This window comes from Capricornis sumatraensis, chromosome 8, assembly GCF_032405125.1.
Source record: "Capricornis sumatraensis isolate serow.1 chromosome 8, serow.2, whole genome shotgun sequence".
NCBI lineage: Eukaryota > Metazoa > Chordata > Mammalia > Artiodactyla > Bovidae > Capricornis > Capricornis sumatraensis.
Window position 1 is genome coordinate 107,830,581 of NC_091076.1, and position 18,558 is coordinate 107,849,138.

The 18,558-nt window shown below is 52.4% G+C and overlaps 1 protein-coding gene across 1 annotated transcript in view; it reads left to right on the plus strand.

The window, feature by feature from the left end:
* The window catches only part of SLC39A11 (solute carrier family 39 member 11), a 282,879-nt gene that overhangs the window by 222,767 nt on the left and 41,554 nt on the right, over positions 1-18,558 (plus strand). Inside the window, exon 7 of the mRNA XM_068977847.1 lies at positions 11,707-11,776. Coding sequence (XP_068833948.1) covers positions 11,707-11,776 — 70 coding nt within the window. The remainder of the gene's footprint in view (positions 1-11,706; positions 11,777-18,558) is intronic.

The window sequence follows — 18,558 nt, forward strand, 5'->3', positions numbered from 1 at the left end:
AGAGAATCCATCAGACCATGAGGCTCAGCTCGGAGGCTCTGTCATCCAGGGCAAGGCTGGTTCCCGGGGAGAGGAGCCAGCCTGCGGCAAGGGGAGCCTGCAGGGCCAGGCCTCTCCCATTCCCCACTTTCTCCTCCGGGTTTCCTCCTGCAACGGGTAACACATCAGTGAGCCTCCACACACACCTGTGCTTACGGCTCCGCATTGTTCCCTGAAGGATAGGGCTATTTTCAGGATTTTTTTTTTTTTTTAATGAGAAGAACATAAAAGGTATACAGCAGTACCTGGCATGTGGTAAATGCTAAATGATGTTGACTATTATTTTTGTAATCATTAATCACAATCAGATTATACATTTATCGCAGTCCCCTGAGTGAAAGTGTTAGTCATTCAGTCTTGTCCGACTCTTTGCAACCCCATAGACTGTAGCCCGCCAGGCTCCTCTGTTCATGGAATTCTCCAGGCAAGAATACTGGAGTGGGCTGCCATTCCCTTCTCCAGGGGATCTTCCCGACTCGGGGACCAAACCTGGGTCTCCTGCATTGCAGGTGGATTCTTTACCATCTGGGCCACCAGGGAAGCCCAGGTTGCCTGTTATTTTTGTCACCATTAATTATAACCAGGTTATCCATGTATCACAGTCCCTTGCAGTTTACCCATGTGCAGAATGACGATGAGAAAGCCAGCCTGACTTGTAAGTGCAGGCTATGCATGTGTTTACCATCAGCAGGAGCTTAATGCACCCTTATTACGATGGAAACCATGGGCTTCCCAGGAGGCTCAGTGGTGAAGAATCATCTACCAGTGCAGGAGACATAGAAGCGGGTTCGATCCCTGGGTTAGGGAGAGCGCAGCCCATGCTAGTGTTCCTGCCTGGGGCATCCCACGGACAGAGCCTGGCAGGCCACAGTCTTTAGGGCCACAAAGAGTCAGAAACCACTGAGCTCGCACTGAATGCGTTTCCCATCGGAGCGTGAGGCCAGGAGCCAGCACGGCACCTTCCATCCACCACCGCCGCCATCTTGTTAGTGGCCAGATCTGAGAATTCACCTTTGGTTTTCTCTTGCCTTTCCCCCCACCCTTTCTTGGCTGCTCTGGGTCTTCACTGGGACATGCTGGGCCTCTAGTTCCAGAGCTTGGGCTTAGCTGCCCTGTGGCTTGTGGGATCTTAGTACCCCGACCAGGGGTTGAACCCAAGTCCTATGCATTGGAAGGTGAATTCTTAACCACTGAGCCACCTGGGAAACCTCACTCTTGTTGGGTGAGTGTTACATTACCCTCCCTGGTCTCTTGTGCAGGTCCTAGGGTAGTTCATGGAAGGACACGCTAAGTGGTCTCCGGCCCCTTGGTACCACCGTCATGCCTAAGTTTGCACCCCACCTTCCACCACAAGACCCTGTAGCCTCTGTTGCCAAGAGGAGCCCCCCATGGGCTCTGATTCCCGTCCACCCTCCAGCTGCCAACCATGGATCTGGGCTCCAGAGGCTGGTGAAAACCTTCTCATTATCTCACTGCCAGCGCCGAGCCAAGCTCTGAGTCACCCTGTCCTTTGCCGGATGAGAGAGGGAGAGACAAAATCTGTTTTTGAGGGGAACCTTAGAACACAAAGATGAAGGCAAAGATGAAACTGACAAATATGTCATTACCAGCTTGAAAAACAGCCAGCTTGCGACTGACCTGCTTTTAAAAGTTGGTGGGTGTAGGGGTGGCTTGCTGGTGATTTCATTGGAAAGGGAGGCGACACTGGCCGGCCCAGCTCCCCAAGAGCTGCATGTCAGTGGAGGGGGAGGGTACCTCCGTCAGACTGACGTGGTTCCCCGTCCCGGGGTGGGTGACCCTTTGTGGTGGGTCTGCAGAACCCTGTGACTGACCGCTGTCTCCCACCCCTGCCGTCATTCACTTTCCCTCTTCTTTCCAGGCTACAAGCAGCAGACGTTTGATACAGCTGTCACTAAGTGCAGGGTCCGACCCAAACTCCCGATCTGGGAACAAGAGTCGGGTGACTTGCAGCCCCGTCACTTGGTCCGGCCCCAGTGGTCCCCGCGCTGTCTGCTCGCTGATGCCAATTATGCTCGTCTTGTTCATGAGACAGACCCTGGGGCTCCCTTAGGGGAAAGCAAGCCATCACAGGGGAATCCCAAGGGCTGGAACTACAGGAGGAACCCTGCCACCCTTGCTAATGACCCAGGGCCCAGGACCAGTGCACAGTCCCCTGGGTGGGGGCAGGGGTCCGCTTCAGTTACACTTACGGATGAATAAAGGGAGGTTTGGGGTAGGATGGGTGGTGGCTAGGACATCATTCTAGACGGTAGACATGCCCTTTGCCCTGGGAAAATGCAGAAGAGTTTTACCCTCATTTCCGTCACTGCTTTGCCACTCTGGAGGTCCAGGGCTCACAAGCCAAGGGGGACAGCATGGCACACCGCTCCCCCCGTACCCCCTCCTTGCTGTGACCCCACTTTCACCTCCCACCTCCCCAGAAGACCAGCCATCGTGACGGCCCCTCACTCGGCCACATGGGGCATCCTTGGAGAGATCCTTGACGAGGCTCAGAGACAGGCTTGAGGACGGAGTAGAAGTGGTCTTGGGGAGAGTCCTGTGGTTGGCCCCCTCTGGGCTCTTAGCTTCAGAGCATGTGGTGAAGCTGTTGGATCTGAAAGAAATGAATAAACCATCATCAAGGGAGATCGGAGAGGACGAGGCAAACAGGCAGTGGAAGCAGCTGACAAGTAACCGCGTCTGCCAGGTTGTTGCAGGCAGGGGGCCTGAGTGCGGGCTCTGGTCTAATGCTCAGAAATGAATTGTCCGAGGAGACACACGTGCTGACAAAGCGAGGGACTTTATTGGGAGGGGCCCCGGGGGGAGAGCAGCAGGCGAGGGAAGCCGGAGGACGGCCCTGCCTCGTGGCTCGCAGCCTTGGGTTGATGGTGCTAGGGTTAAATTCCGGGTTGCCTCTGGCCAGTCGTTCTGACTCAGGGTCGTTCCTGGTAGCTTGAGCATCGCTCAGTAGTTAGATTCTAGCCAGAAGGGTTCTGGGAGGTTCATGGGACGCATGCACTGGGACCCCCTCTCTCCCTTTGTCCTTTCCCCAGTTCTTCTGGTTGGTGGTAACTTGTTAGTTCTGCGTTCCTGACCAGGACCTTCTGCTGTGAGATAACTCATACAGGTGGTTTACCGTGATGCTTGGAAAGGGCAGCTGGTTTTTGTCAGTGGTTCCTGTAACAAGGTGACCTGAGCTCCTGGGAGGCAGGACTAGGTGTGACCAGGTGAGCTGGGGCTGCCTTGTTGCACTGGGTACTGCCCCCCAGCTTCCTGATCTAGGAAGTTCCACTAAGCATCAATTCAGAAATCGCTTCTTCCATGCAGCCCTCCCTGATTCTTCCAAATCAGGCTGGCCATTCCTTCTTAGAGGGCGGCTTCCTTGGCTAGAACATCTGTGTTTCAGTGCACCTGCAGTTCTAAGCAGATGCTTGGGAGGGATGGAGCAAGCAGTCAGTAAGTCCTGTGAGTTGAATAAGACGCACAGAAGAGTGAATGTCCTTTTATTAAAATATGGTGATGTGATGGGGAGACGGGTTTGAGACTAGCTTGTTCTGTGCTGTGCTTAGTTACTCAGCTGTGTTCGACTCTTTGTGACCCTGTGGATTGCAGCCCGTCAGGTTTTCCTCTCTCCATGGGATTTTCCAGGCAAAAATACTGGAGTGGGTTGCCAGCCCTCCTTCAAGGGGTCTTCCCAACCCAGGGATTGAACCCCCATCTCCTGCACTGGCAGGTGGGTTCTTTACCACTAGCACCCCCTGGGAAGCCCCAGCTTAGAAAGCTCTTAATTATCTTGAATTCTCCCAGGCAGTATTCCCAAGGAAAAAAAAAGTCCTACAAAACACAGGTTCGGCAAGATGTTAATGGGTGTTATCTAATAAAAGGGTTCTGGTGTCAACCCCATTTGGAAAACAAAGTTGTACAGGTTTCTTCACTGCAGGTAATTCTTCAGGCCTTAAAGGTTCAGGTGAAATCTGAATATTCAAGGTTTCCAGAACTCATTAGGTTGGACCATATGAGATTTCTGTTTTATAATCCCAGAAAAAAAAAAGCAACAGTTAAATAGCACTGATTTCAGATGGTTCAATGCAATATTTGACTATAGAACCCATTTCTGTGGTTACTGGAGCTCCCTGGGGCTCCTTTTGGAAAACATTGATGTGCAGGACCTTGGTTTTCCTTTTGGAGAAGGGGAGGGAGATGAGGCTGAAAAAGGAGATGGTAACCCACTCCAGTATTCTTGCCTGGAGACTCCGACGGACAAAGGAGCCTGGCGGGCTGCAGTGTGTGGGGTCACAAAGAGCTAGACACGACTGAAGTGATTTAGCATGCAGGCACGTACACATGCACGCAAGAAGATGGGGAGGCGGCTGGAAGGTTCACAGATGAGAATCTGAGTCACATGGAAAGCCTTTCCACGGTTACAGCCTCTCCCTGGAAATCCTGGTATGACCGTCTCCACCTCCACCGCACAGCAGCCATCTGCAAACCACAGTCTAGGGTGAGAACGCTCTAGAGAAACCAAACGTTTATCTGCTGGAGCAGGCCATGGGCCTACATCCTCAATCCCAAACAAGCAACAGTCCAGATGGGCCCGGAAAGCCAGGGCAGCCACAGCAAGCAGGAGTGAGCAGACGCCATGGAGCCTGGAGCCCCCTTGGCCTGCTGGTTCTCTGTCTGTTGTTGAAGAAGAGAGCAGTGTTTGAGCAGGCGGGGAAGGAGGGGCTGCGGTGGGTCTACGGAAGCATGGTCAGGGCAGCACACACCGCTTCTTTGGGGGAACCCCGACAGCAGCGTGCCCACGGCCGCCTGGTGCCTGTCGAGGGCTGGCTTTGCTAACCTGAGGTTAGCCAGGTGGGTGTCTTTCCATGTGCCTGTTGGCCACCTGCATGTCTTCCTTGGAAAACATCTGTTCAGGCCTTCTGCCCACTTTTCAATCAGGTTGTTTGGTTTTCGGACAGTGACCTGGATGCCGTTGATGTAGTTTGGGTACTGACCCGCTACTGGTCGTATCCTTTGCAAGTATCTCCTCCCATTCAGAGGGCTGTCTTTTCCTTCTGTCAGTGGGTTCCTTTGCTGTGTGAGAGCTTTCAAGTGTAATTGGTGAAGCGCTTTCAAATCTCAGCCTTCTTTTTAGAACGCTGACCGCCACCCCCCCCCCCCCCGCCCTGCATGGGGGTCACAACAACGTCATAGCCCTCACCTCCATCCCCTGTTCTCCAGGCGTAGCCCACGTCTGTCTTGCATCCCGCCCCCAATAGGAAACACAGGGTTGGACATACCAGGCAGGAGAGCAGGTTCTCCAGGAATGCAGGAGCTGGTGATGAGGCCGGTCAGGGGAGGATTTTCTGAGCGCCCGCTCATCTGTCTTTAGCATGTCTTGGATCAAATCTGACATGAATTAAAAGCAGGCCTCTGGGCTCAGAGCACCTTGCCGGCAGAGTTGAATATTTTATTACTATCTGGCATTTACACCGGACTTTAAATTTGCCAAGTGTGTCACGGTGATTTACGGGGCCGTCTTTGCCGCCCCTCTGCGGGGTGCTCGCCTGTTCTGTCATGAGTCAGCAGTTTGCTCCAAGGCCATTCTCCATCCTCCTCCTGCTTGCTGCCTCTTTCACTCCTGCTTCTCTAGTTAGTCCTCGAGAGATGCTTCATCCTGGTGGGTTTAGTCCTAACCGTCCTTCCAGCTTCTTTGCCCATCTGTTTTTGTATTTTTTTTTTAAACCACAGTTAAAAGTAACAATTGGGAAAGAAAGAAAGGAAGGAAGGAGGGACAATAGTAGCTAATTAAGACCAGGGCGTGCTCATTCACTCGGTAGTTCCGACTCTTTGCAGCCCCATGGACTTTAGCCCTGCAGGCTTCTCTGTCCGTGGAATTCTCCAGGCAAGAATCCTGGAGTAGGTTGCTACTTCTTACCTCAGGGCATCTTCCCGACCCAGGGATCGAACCCAAGTCTCTTGCATCTCCTGCACTGGCAGGTGGGTTCTTTACCACTAGTACCACCTGGGAAGCCCTAGAAAATTAACCCCTAGAAGATGGAATGAATGCCAGAAAGGAATCAGGAAGGAGTCCACTTGGCCTTGGGGCCATCCTCTTCAAATGGGAAGAGTTTAAAGCCTTAGGCTTGCTCTTCCTTCTTATTACATAGCAACCTGATTATATAGAGAATACTGTGTTAGCACCCCGATATTGTAAATTTACTTTTTATCTGGATTGAATTTTTTATAAACCATAAATGAAATATTATCTACAGAGCAATATCAAATGCTGTAATTTTGATAAAGGTGGAAATAAAGCATAGGTGGGAAGCATATATTCTGTGTTCCTCAACATTTATAAGGGACACTCAACAGTAAGACTGATAGGGAAGAAACCATGGAGCTATCAACAGACTCTCTAAATCAATACTGTGATAAAACTTAAGAAGCCGATATATTAATATGTTATTTAAAGTGACAGTGGTACCCATCAGAGAATTGAAAGTCAGAATTGTTAAGAAATATATTGCCTCTTGGGAGTAAAACTAAGGATGGGGAATCGGAGGTAGGGAAATTATTACTTTAGACTTTTTCTGAGCATATTGAGTTTTTTTTTTTTTCAAGTGAAAGTATATCACCATGATTAAAAAGCAGTAAGCAGTGTGACTGAAAGCAGCCACTTTTAAATTTCAAAATAAGAGTGTGAAGTGAAGCCTCTTTTTGTGCCTAAAGTCTTAGAAAAAGTAAAACTGGAAGATGGGTTTAGGAAAAAACCGTGGTGTTGAAAGGGTGTGGGTACATCTCAGACACAGGAAGGAAGGGCGGTGGTGCAGTCAGGCTTCAGGCTCTGGGGATAAATCAGACAGAGACATAAACACTTCAGGGCCAATTTTCTTGCTGTCATCGTGCCCGTGACATTCTCTCCTCCTGCAGGTCAGCTTTGTCTACAAGACGTGGACTCAGGAGAACACAGCCCCTGACCTTTCCACGCTGTGCGTGATGACCCAAGGCTGGATGGGCGGGTTCACCCATCAGAGCCACAACCACGTGGGGCCTACCCAGAGGAGCACCGAGGGCCCCCACCTGGCACCTGGCGATCACAGAACTGGGCTGGGGGAGGCAGAGAGTGGATTTCCTTCTCTGTTAACCTCCCAGTAAGAAAACAAGGACCACCCCCACTGGCCTCATGAGCCGCATGCATTGTACTAGATACCATCTGCCTTCAGTGCCGCAAAGCATGACAGTGATCTGAGGCGTCAGTCTTTTCTTTGTCTGGCTTTTGGAAATGCTTTGGTGGGAGTCAAGTATGGGGAGGGATAAACAGGTTATTCATCATCCTAAAAGAACTGCCAAAGTCTAATTTCATGCAGAAGTCCTCCAAGGGGCTTAAAAAAAATGTCTCTTCCCAGTTTCTTAGAGGAATAATAAAACCATGACTATGTGGCCCCCTGCACCTCCAAAGGTGTCCCCTACAAGGACTTAGTTGTACCTTGACTCTGCTTGTGGGGCAGAGTGTGGCCAGGCGCGCCCACAGCGATGAAGGTGTGCCTCCCAGGCAGCTGGCCCCAGGGTGCCCTTCCCTCCAGCAAGGCTGTTCGAAAGCATCGATTCTTTGGTGCTCAGCCCTCTTTATGGTCCAACTCTCACATGCATACATGACTACTGGAAAAACCATAGCTTTGACTCTACGGACCTTTATCGGCAAAGCAATGTCTCTGCTTTTTAATACGCTGTCTAGGGTTGTCATAGCTTTTCTTCCAAGGAAAAAGTATCTTTTAATTTCATGGCTGCAGTCACTGTCCACAGTGATTTTGGAGCCCAAGAAAATAAAATACGTTCTTTGTGTAACCAAATCACTTCGTCGTACAAGAGGAATTAGCAATGTTGTAAATCAACTATATTTCAATAAAAATAAGTAAATAAGAAAATAAATAATAAGAGAAAAAGAATTGGAGTTAAATCCACCTCTTCTGGAACACCTCTATTTTTCATCTTTCCCAACACTTAACTTCATCCCATATGAACAGCAGGGTTCACAAACCACAGTAGAAAAGTGTGTCAAACTACTTTTTCTAAAAAAAGGGAAGTTTACGTTGATAACTTCCATCCTTTATTGGACCTTTTCAAGACCCCATAGGAATTCCATGGCAATGGAATCCTGTGGCAATACCTAGTTGGATAGACCAATATTTTCTTTAATCAATGTGTGATATTTCAGAGTTCCAATCTTCCTGGGTTTCCTTCCCACAGGCCAGGAAGGGGAATTCACATATTGGGGGCCAGTATCACCCAAAGCCTCCTCAAGCTGTGGGATCAGCTTGGCAGGAAGACAGCAGGACTGCCTGTGCTGTGTGAGTCCTTGATGGCCGGGAGGGGACACCTACTGTCATGTGGTGAGCACTGCCCCCTCACCTGGCCTGATGTCCATCTCCCAGCTTGGCGACAGTGACCAGGTGGGCGGAGGAGGGATCTAAGCCGAGCTTGCCCGGCCCCCTTGGCGGCTCCTGAGGCCGCCCCCGTAGCCCCCGTGGTCCCATCCAGCAGCTGATGCTCCAGGATGGTTATTTGTCTGTTTTTCAGTGAGTGACCTGATCATGAATAACGTTCAGACTTGCTCCTAAAGCATAAGTACTGGTAAAGCATCATCCAGCTAGAAGGGCCATTATCGGACAACCTGCTCCTCTCTGCTCAGCCCCTCCGTGTCTCCCCATCACAGTCCCTGACTGGGGAGTAGCCGCGTGGCATGGCTGAAATACAGAAAGGGTGGAGAAATGATCCGAGACAGGGGGGCTTACTTGTTCCCACCTCTGGAACAAGAGAAAACTGACTCACACTGCAACACTGCAAGCAGAGGGGTGCAGCCCAGGGGAAAGCCCGGGATTAGCTTGCTGAAGGGAGGTGGAGACGCTCTCTCCCTGGGTGGAGAGCTGGCCTCCGAAGGTGGTGGCTGCTCCCCGGTCAAGGAGGAACAGAAGGCCCGTGCCCTGCTCCCCATGGAGGGTGGGGAGAGACGGAGATTCAGGAGGGATGGGAGATGGTGAGAGGCAGACCCCCCACCTGCAGAAGAGTAGAATGGGCAGAGCAGGTTTCGAGCTTGTTCTCGAGTTTGCCCTCGGGACTCTGACTCCCTGCATCCCCGGGGGCTTATAACCCCAGGTTTGGAAGTTTGTCTTCCTTCTCTCTGCGCTTGGCTTAATGGCAACAGCTGTGTAAAGAGGCCTGGCTTACTAATAATATTCCAGCCACTTTGGATTCTTGTCTTAATTATCTCCCTGATTTGCACTTTTGGTGGAAGCCCTGGGGTGTGCACACCAGTCGCATTTTTCCCTCTTCCCTGTTTCACCCAGCGGGCTCTTTCTACCACCAGCTGGTCTTCAGTATCTGCCTTCATTCCCGTACTTGTGCTCTTGCCGGGTGGGGCATTCATCTTGGTTTCTCATTAGCTTGACTGTCAGGCACTCCTCCACCTTCAGAGGCAACTGCAGTCATATTCCCTTCCTCCGTTACCTCTTCTTCCCTCCTTTATTCCAAATCAGGGGGGAAACTGCGTTGGCCATCACCCAAGACGTGCGCACGTGTGTGCTCAGTCGTGTCCGACTCTTTGTGACCCTTTTGACTGTAGCCCTCCAGGCTCCTCTGTCCATGGGATTCTTCAGTCAAGAACTGGAGTGGGTTGCCATTTTCTCCTCCAGGGGAATCTTCCCAACCCAGGGATCAAACCCGCGTCTCCTGTGTCTCCTGCATTGCAGGGTGACTCTACCTGCTGAGCCACCTGGGAGGCCACCGTGTGTGCATTTGGCAGCAGAGGCTGTGGTACTCTCTGTGGGCGTGGCCAAGCTACGGGGCGGGGCAGAGGCTGTGGTACCCTCTGTGGGCGTGGCCAAGCTACGGGGCGGGGCAGAGGCAGGATGCGTTCACTTTGCTCAGAACCTCCTTGGGATGTAGATACACGGATGCCAGCCTGTGCTGCCCACACCTGGGAGAATATCTGCAGCCCATCTCAGCCAACTGGGATGGTGAGGGGGCTGGGGGACTGAGGGTCAAGCCTGGCTCTGCCCCTCGATGCCCTGTCACTGTGCAGGAGCCCTTTCTCTCCTACATTAGTTGTTTAGCCTCCCCGCACCGCCGCCCGCCCACCTCCAGAGCTGTTGGGAGCATTAGTAAGTCAAGTGCTAAATAACTAGAAAGGGTTAGTTTGCTAATTAATGTAAGTCCTATTGTCAGGGCTGCACTATCATTTACGTTAAATGACTCATTCGAGCAGAATCTTTAACAAAAGAGCCACCAGCTGCGGTTTATGGTTTAGAAAAGCAAGTTTTCTCAAAGGGAGGGATTGGCCCCTCTGGTGTCAGGGAACCCTGGCCAGTCTCTGCTTAGCTTTTACACCTGGTGAAGAACGTTGCCCCAGAGACCCCACACTAGCTGATGGGAGTGGGTTGTGGTCTGGGCTGTGTTGGTACAAAACAAGATTGAGAACTGCAGACTTGTGAACCCTGGGCTCCCCGAAGGTGGGAGACAGGCCCGATGGAGGCAGCTCAGATGCCCTCTAACTTTATCTTCTTGGGACCATGGACAGCTCCCGAGATTCGAGGGCCGGGTAAGAGGCTGCCTCCCCGTGGATCGCAGGGCTGCCTGAAACCCTTAGACATATCCATCGTAGCCAAGCCTGAAATTCAGCCCCCAGTGATATGTGGAACCTCGCCAAGGACACTCATTCTTTTTGAAGCTTGTCAGATGCATCAGGCTGTCCTGAAAGTTTTGAACTTTTATTATCCAAATTCCTCCCTGGAGTGACAGCTTCTGCAGTGCCCACCCTTGGAGGAAATCTCTGAAAGAGAAAGAAAAGGACAAGAAGCTATCAAGACTGAGGAGCCTTGACCTCTGAATCAAAGCTCCCCCCTTTTTGGCAAGCATTTTTAATTAACAAAAAGGATTAAAACAGTCAAATTCAAATGAACTCCGGGACTCAAAAACTTCAGTTTCTCAACATCAACGTGTAATAGAAAAACCCACTGACCTTTACAAATGTAAGATTCGTTCTTTACATCGAGTTCCTTTATCTGCAAACAGAGCGGCACGCCTGTTTCAGAAATGAGCCTTTGCAGGACCTGCTTTTAACCTGTGTTATGTCATGCTGAAATCCTGCTATTCTGATTTCTTACAAAGAAGTGAAGAAACTGCCTGTTCTGAACAGCTGAATGAGTGTAAGCGTGTGGAGTGACTATAAAGTATGCAAAAAGGACCGTAAGGCTTGCCAGTGTGATGGAGTGTGTGACTGGTTCCATGGTACCCCCACCAAGCGGGTCCGACCATGCATCTCCCCTGCCCTGGTGGGCGACAGCACTAATCCTGCCCACCGCAGCCTGCTCGTTTTGGCTTCTGAGCCAGCTTCAGTGCTGTGCACAAGTATTGCTGTCGTTTAGTCGTTCAGTGTGTCTGACGGTTTGTGACCCCGTGGACTGTAGCCCACCAGGCTCCTTTGCCCATGGGATTCTCCAGGCAAGAACACTGGAGTGGGTTGCCATTTCCTCCTCCAGGGGATCTTCCCGAGCCGGGGATCAAACCCACATCCCCTGCATTGGCTGGCGGGTTCTTACCACGGAGCCACCTGGAAAGATGATATGCACGTGTAATATTATAGAAGAATGATTCCTAATGCCTTGTGTGTCTCTATGTCTCTTTCAGAGGGTCTTGCGGTTGGAGTTGGATTTGGGGCCGTAGGAAAGACGGCATCGGCCACCTTCGAGAGCGCCAGGTAAGCAACACCTTGTGCCTTGGTGTCACTGCACCAGCTGGTACCTTGGATGAGCCATCTGCACGGAGCTGTGCAGCACCCCCAGCCCCCCAGCTCTGACTGGTGGAGGCGAGGAGGATGGCAGGGGTGCTCACACCTGAGAGAGATGCTCCATCAGAGAAACAGGCTTATGCCAAGTTCTTCCAAAGCTAGCTAAGGGGGAGCTGTTTTGGAAACCAACCGTGGATGCAACTGCGTGCTGTTTGCCAAACACTTTAAAATGGATGAATCACGATAAGACGATGTTCTGGGGGGTTGATTCCAGGACCCGCCGGCAAATGCTTGAATCCGCCAGGGTTCGAGTACCATGATCAACCTCGGTATGCGCCAGACCCATATCCGAGAATTCAGCCCCAGTCAGATGGAAAGGCCGCGGCTGGCTGTCCCGACCCCTCCCTCTCTTCCGAGCCCTCGCTTTGCTCTCCCTGGCTGCTGCCGCTCCCGATTTCCTCTCTCTCACGTCTGCTCCTTCCCCGGCTCTCCTGCTGGCTTCGCATCCGATGGCCCCTCCTGAAACGCTCATGTTCCCCGGGGCTCCATCTCCAGGGCCCCCCTTCTTCTCACTCGGCGCTCTCTCCCTGGCTGTTCTCCCCCACCCCCAGGGCTTGATTCAACACCTCTTTGCCGGCAATGCCCACGCTGACCTTCAGCCTCAATTTCTTTCCCACACTTATGCGTGCGGGTCCAGGCTGAAGGAGGGCGCGTGGTGCCATCCATCCAAGGGCAGAAGACTCAGATGCCCGTAGGGGATGAAGGATAGCAGAGGCCGGCGCAGGCGGTCAGGTAGGGCCAGGCGGGGGTTACGGGGTCCGCAGTGACTTTGGAACAGCCAGCGCAAGTGCGATCTCAAGGTGCTCAAAACTTTTTAATTAATTAATCTGTGGCTGCGCTGGGCCTCTGTCGCTTTATGGGACTGCTGTACTCTTGCAGCGTGCGGGCTTTGTGGGGCTACTCTATTGCGGCGTGCAGGCTTTGTGGGGCTGCTCTACTCTGTTGCGGTGTGCGGGCTTTGTGGGGCTGCTGTACTCTGTTGTGGTGTGCAGGCTTTGTGGGGCTGCTGTACTCTATTGCGGTGTGCAGGCTTTGTGGGGCTGCTGTACTGTATTGCGGCATGCGGGCTTTGTGGGGCTGCTGTACTCTGTTGTGGTGTGCGGGCTTTGTGGGGCTGCTGTACTCTATTGCGGTATGCAGGCTTTGTGGGACTGCTGTACTGTATTGCTGCGTGCGGGCTTTGTGGGGCTGCTGTACTCTGTTGCGGCGTGCGGGCTTTGTGGGACTGCTGTACTCTGTTGCGGCGTGCGGGCTTTGTGGGGCTGCTGTACTGTATTGCGGCGTGCAGGCTTTGTGGGGCTGCTGTACTGTATTGCTGCGTGCAGGCTTTGTGGGGCTGCTGTACTGTGTTGCGGCGTGCGGGCTTTGTGGGGCTGCTGTACTGTATTGCGGCGTGCAGGCTTTGTGGGACTGCTGTACTCTGTTGTGGCGTGCAGGCTTTGTGGGACTGCTGCACTGTATTGCGGTGTGCGGGCTTTGTGGGGCTGCTGTACTGTATTGCGGCGTGCGGGCTTTGTGGGACTGCTGTACTCTGTTGCGGTGTGCAGGCTTTGTGGGGCTACTGTACTCTGTTGTGGCGTGCAGGCTTTGTGGGGCTGCTGTACTCTGTTGTGGTGTGCGGGCTTTGTGGGGCTGCTGTACTGTATTGCGGTGCGCAGGCTTTGTGGGGCTGCTGTACTCTGTTGTGGCATGCAGGCTTTGTGGGACTGCTGCACTGTATTGCGGTGTGCTGGCTTTGTGGGGCTGCTGTACTGTGTTGCGACGTGCAGGCTTTTTGCTGTTCCTCTTGTGTAGAGCAGGGGCCCAGTGGTTGTGGCGCCTGGGCTCGGCTGCCCTGCAGCATGTGGGATCTTCCCAGACCAGGAATCGAACCCAGGTCCCCTGCACTGGCGGACGATCCTTTACTATCGGACTGCCAGGGAAGTCCCTGGAAATCACGATATTTTGAAAACATAATTCAGCTCAAAGTGGTGGTCCGGTGGCCACTGGCTTCTGTGTTGAGTTCATTCGACTGCCCTCTGACCGGTACAATCTCAAAATCGACTCTTTTCCCCCGAAGGCAATGTCACCGTTTCCTTCAGTGGTTGGCCCTGGGTCTGGGGACCATGGTTGCCAGGAACTACTTCCTCACAGAATCCCACCCTCCCTGCTCAGTCCCCACCTTTCCTGGGGTCTCTTTACACCCCGTCGCATCCTTTCCTCAAGACCCTCAGCTGCCGTGGGCCCCCCGTGTGTCCATCTAGTCACTGCAGTCGCTGGACTCCGATGCTACGTGTGAAGGGGCCCGTCTGCTCCATGAAGCCCCAGACACGGGCGTGGGCTGCCACGTCGTGGGTCGAAATTTTTTCCTTTTCCTCGATTCTCATACCTGCCTGTCAGACTCGCAAGTCACTCCCTCACCCCGACTCCAGGGTCAGCGTTAAACAAGACGCCTGTGGCAATGATCCCAGGAGTTGGTGGATGGGTGAAGCCCTCAGAATGTGAGGATCGTCACCCAGACCCGGGGCTTGATTGGCCTCATCAAGCCCGCGGGCTGCGCTTCCTGCCCTGGGCATGGGGAGGAGGGGAGGGCGTCGTGCCCTGGCACAGCCATCTGAGCTCCACTTGGCTTGGACCACGCGGACCGTCAGGGCGGGCGGTGTCGGGGCGCTGAGGGGCCCTCCTGAGTCCCGGGAGCCGCACACGCTCCAGAGACGTCCGTGCCAGCCAGTGACAGCCCGCCCTGGGCACCGCGCTCACGGCCCGGCTTCCCGTATGGTGGCGCCTCGTCTCCCCCGACACCGAGATGTCAACTCCGATGTCCCTCTTTTTCTGTCACCCGCGCTTCCTGCTAAGCTTCGTGTCTCTGAAGAAAGTAGAAGAAAAGTCTTTTCAACCCAGCTCCCCGCTTCCCGAGACCAGACAGATCCTCTAAGTTATGTAAACCCTCCGCAGGGCTCTCCATTCGCGATGGGGCTGGGGAGGCGGGGCTGTTTTCAGCCTCATGAAACCCTCTGATAAACCAGCCTCCTTGGGGGATTTTGTGCCCCTCTGACTGCCCCCATTGGCCCTGTATCCAGGGTACAGAGCGTGGGGAATGGTGGGGAGAGTGGGTCCATACAATGCGGGCCACAGAGATGGAAGGAGGGTGGCCTCACGCAGACCCTGTCCTTCAGTCTGTCTGCCCCACTTACAGATCCATACACAGTTCGTGGTTTGGGTTCTTCCTTTCGAATTCCTCTGATCTTACTGCAGAACAGCCCCCGCCCCCAGTCAAGGCATGTAAGCCTTCTTTGCCCTTAGCTCATGCTGCAGACCATGCAGGGTTTCGTGGGAGGGAGAGAGGAAGATAAAAAAGAGAAAGACAGACTAATACTAGGGGGAGGGGTGGTGTAAAAACAGTCATCAGACGATTAAATGCATCTTTTGAAAGAGAGGTTTTGCTTTTTAAAATTCCAATTCTGTGTAATTAACAATTGACGTGCCTAAAACGTTGACATGCAGAGGTGGAAGATAAAGGGATGACAAAGACATGAGGTGAATGCTGATCAAGAGAAAGCGGGTATTAACAATTTCAGTCTCAGACCAGGCAGACGCGAAGGCGGAAAGCCGCTGAGAAAATAAAGGTCAGTACTTAATGACAAGAGAAACAAGGTACCCGGCTGACATAATGATCCCGCGTGTGTATGCTTCCAGCAACATCAGCCTCACAAGGCTCAGGAAAAACGGTCAGAATTGCAAGGAGCAACAGTCAGAAGCCCAGTCGTGGTGGGGAGAACAGTTCCCCTCTCTGACGCTGATAACACGGGTAAAGCGTCAACAAAATGTGCGTATGTGGACCCCCCAACCCAGCAGTTAGGAAAACTTCAACCTTCTTCCCAAGCACACGGTGTGGGTATTTCCCAGAAATAACAGCACTGTGCCACAGAGAAAGTGAGAACACGCCCAGATCAATACCATTCAGACCAGACTCTCTGACCTCAGTGCCATGCAATCGAAAAATAGCAACCAGATCGCTAAAGCAATTGGTCAGTGGATGGCGAAGCCCTCAGGCACCCTGAGATGAGCACAAGTAGGGAATGCAAACCAGATGGTCCAAGGAACCAGTAAACAGAGGTCCTGGCCTCCCCTGGCCTCAGGGGTGCTTCCGAGAACGGAGCGTCTCATCAGGATGCTGGGGCCGCCCGCTTGGAGGAGGTGGTTAAGAGCGCGTGGTGCCTCAACCTGCAGGCAAGTGACATCACCAAGGTGTGTGCGGTTCACGTGGCAATTTATGGAAGTGAGACCGAAGGCCAAAGGAGAAGTACCTTCTCCAGCAAGAGGCTGACAACCTTGGTGGGTTCCGATGACAAAGTCCAAGAGGCAGTTTGAACCTTAACACCGCTCAAGGGAAGAATTCTGGTGGGGGGGAGGTAGACGGATCCCTGTGAAGAATCCAGCCACTGGACAGATGCTGTTGACACCACTGTTACGTGTTGTTTTAAGAGCAACAGAGAAGTTAGAGGATGAGTCGATGACGGTGGGTATGGAGAGGCTGATGGGAAGGAGGGGGTTTAGACTCAGAACCGACAAGCAGCTTCTGTCACCTGATTCTTTCATCGAGTGGGAGGGAGAGTTCAAGTTCAGGAGACGTAGGTAATCACATAGGTAGATGAGAGGGGCTGAGGGGGAACGAAGGACAGGTCTGCGTGGATCTGGGAGGAGAAAAGAGTTACCTGGCATATGCCCGTGATGTGTGGACCGAGCTAGCTGGGCCGGGCAGAGCTCTCCATTTAGTACAGGGGTTGGCAAGTGGGCCCAATTGGGCCCAACACTTGCTTCTATAAATAAAATTTTATTGTAGCACAGCCATGGCCAAGTTCACCATCCAAGTTGTGACACCAGCTTCCAGAAAAGACTGATGTGTTGTTGTTAATGCAGTAAGTGGTGTCTGACACTTTGTGACCCCCATGGACTGCAGCACGCCAGGACAGGCTTCCCTGTCCTTCACCATCTCCTTGAGTTTGCTCAAATTCATGTCCATTGAGTCAGTGATACCATCCAACCATCTCATCTTCTGCTGCCCCCTTCTCCTCCTGTCCTCAATCTTTTCCAGTATCAGGGTCTTTTGCAAGGAGTCAGCTCTTCACATCAGTTGGTCAGAGTATTGGAGCTTCAGCGTCAGCACCAGTCCTTCCAATGAATATTCAGGATTGACTTCCTTTAGGATTGACTGGTTTGATCTCCTTGCAGTCCAAGGGACTCTCAAGAGTCTTCTCCAGCATCTCAGTTTGAAAGCATCATTTCTTTGGTGCTCAGCCTTCTTTATGGTCCAACTCTCACATTCACACATGACTCCTGGGAAAACCATAGCTTTGACTGGAGGAGGAAATGGCAAACCACTCCAATATTCTTGCCTCGAGAATCCCACAAACAGTATGAAAAGGCAAAAAGACTACAGGTATCTGTGTTCATGTCACTCAGTCATGTCTGACTCTTTGCAACCCCACGGAACCCTGCCAGGTTCCTCTGCCGCTGAAATTCTCCAGGGACAAGAATACTGGAGTGGGTAGCCATCCCCTCCTCCAGGGGATCTTCCCAACCCAGAGATCAAACCTGGGTCTCCTGCAATGCAGGCAGATTCTTTACCATCTGAGCCGCCAGGGAACCCCTGCCATCCTTTGACTGGAGGAAGGAATGGCAAATCACTCCAGTATTCTCGCCGGGAGAATCCCATGAACAGTAGGAAAAGGCAGAAAGCCCCCCTGCAGGGCCCCAGTGAGTAATTTGTATATGGCTGCTGCCATCTAGTGTTCAGATGCTGTTGCTTCGTCGCTGCTCTGGCGCCCTCCCCATCACCAGCCTTCCTCCCCCAGTCGGTGGCCTACATCTTCAGGGGACCCGTTCAGAACCCAACATCTCCTGGAGGAAGACGAGTCTCCGCCAGTGGTTCGAGGGAATCACGGCTTGCTTCTTTCCAAGCAGGTCCCACAGCAGTTTCTCTTTGGTTTCACCACAAAGCCGTTCTCCATCCTGCCGTTCCTTGGGGAGTTGGCTGCTTAAGTGGTTTTCCCTCCTGAAGTGTCATTACCTCCAGAGAGGAAACATGCCCTCCGCTCTTAACTCAGTGGCAGACATAATTCAAACCAGCAGGGAGAGTGAGGCTATTTATGCTTCAGATTTGGCCTCACGTATCTCATGCATCCTACTTAAGCACGAGTAGAGAGGCGTCTGTAATCCGAGAACACACCCTGACCGGCTGGCAAAGCAAACATCCCGCAGCTGGCTACCTGCAGCAGAGGAGTCTGGCCGCTGACCTGACGGAACACCACACAGAATCCACAGAGCACATCCCCGAGGTATTCCTGGACCTTTTTTTTTTTTTCCTTTCCTGCTGAGTGCCCTGGCCAGCCATTGCTACCCAACACCCAGACACTTAGTCAAGGATGCCTGCAGTCTTGGCCAGCATCTGGACCTGACATGGCTCATTGAGTTCCACATTGCAGGCATCAGAACAAACTTTGAAGTCTGTGTTTGCCGCTCAGATCAAAGAGCAAAGCGAAAGTCAGGTATATCCTTCTGCCTGGCTTGAAAGCCAATATGCATGTTGAAATATTAGCATTCATTTAAGACAGCAGCCATTAATCAGCTAAGCAGCCATTTGTTTAGAAACAAAGACGGCAGTAGACGCGTTTTCCTGCTCGTTAGTCAACAGTGATCAGTTGACGGGTACA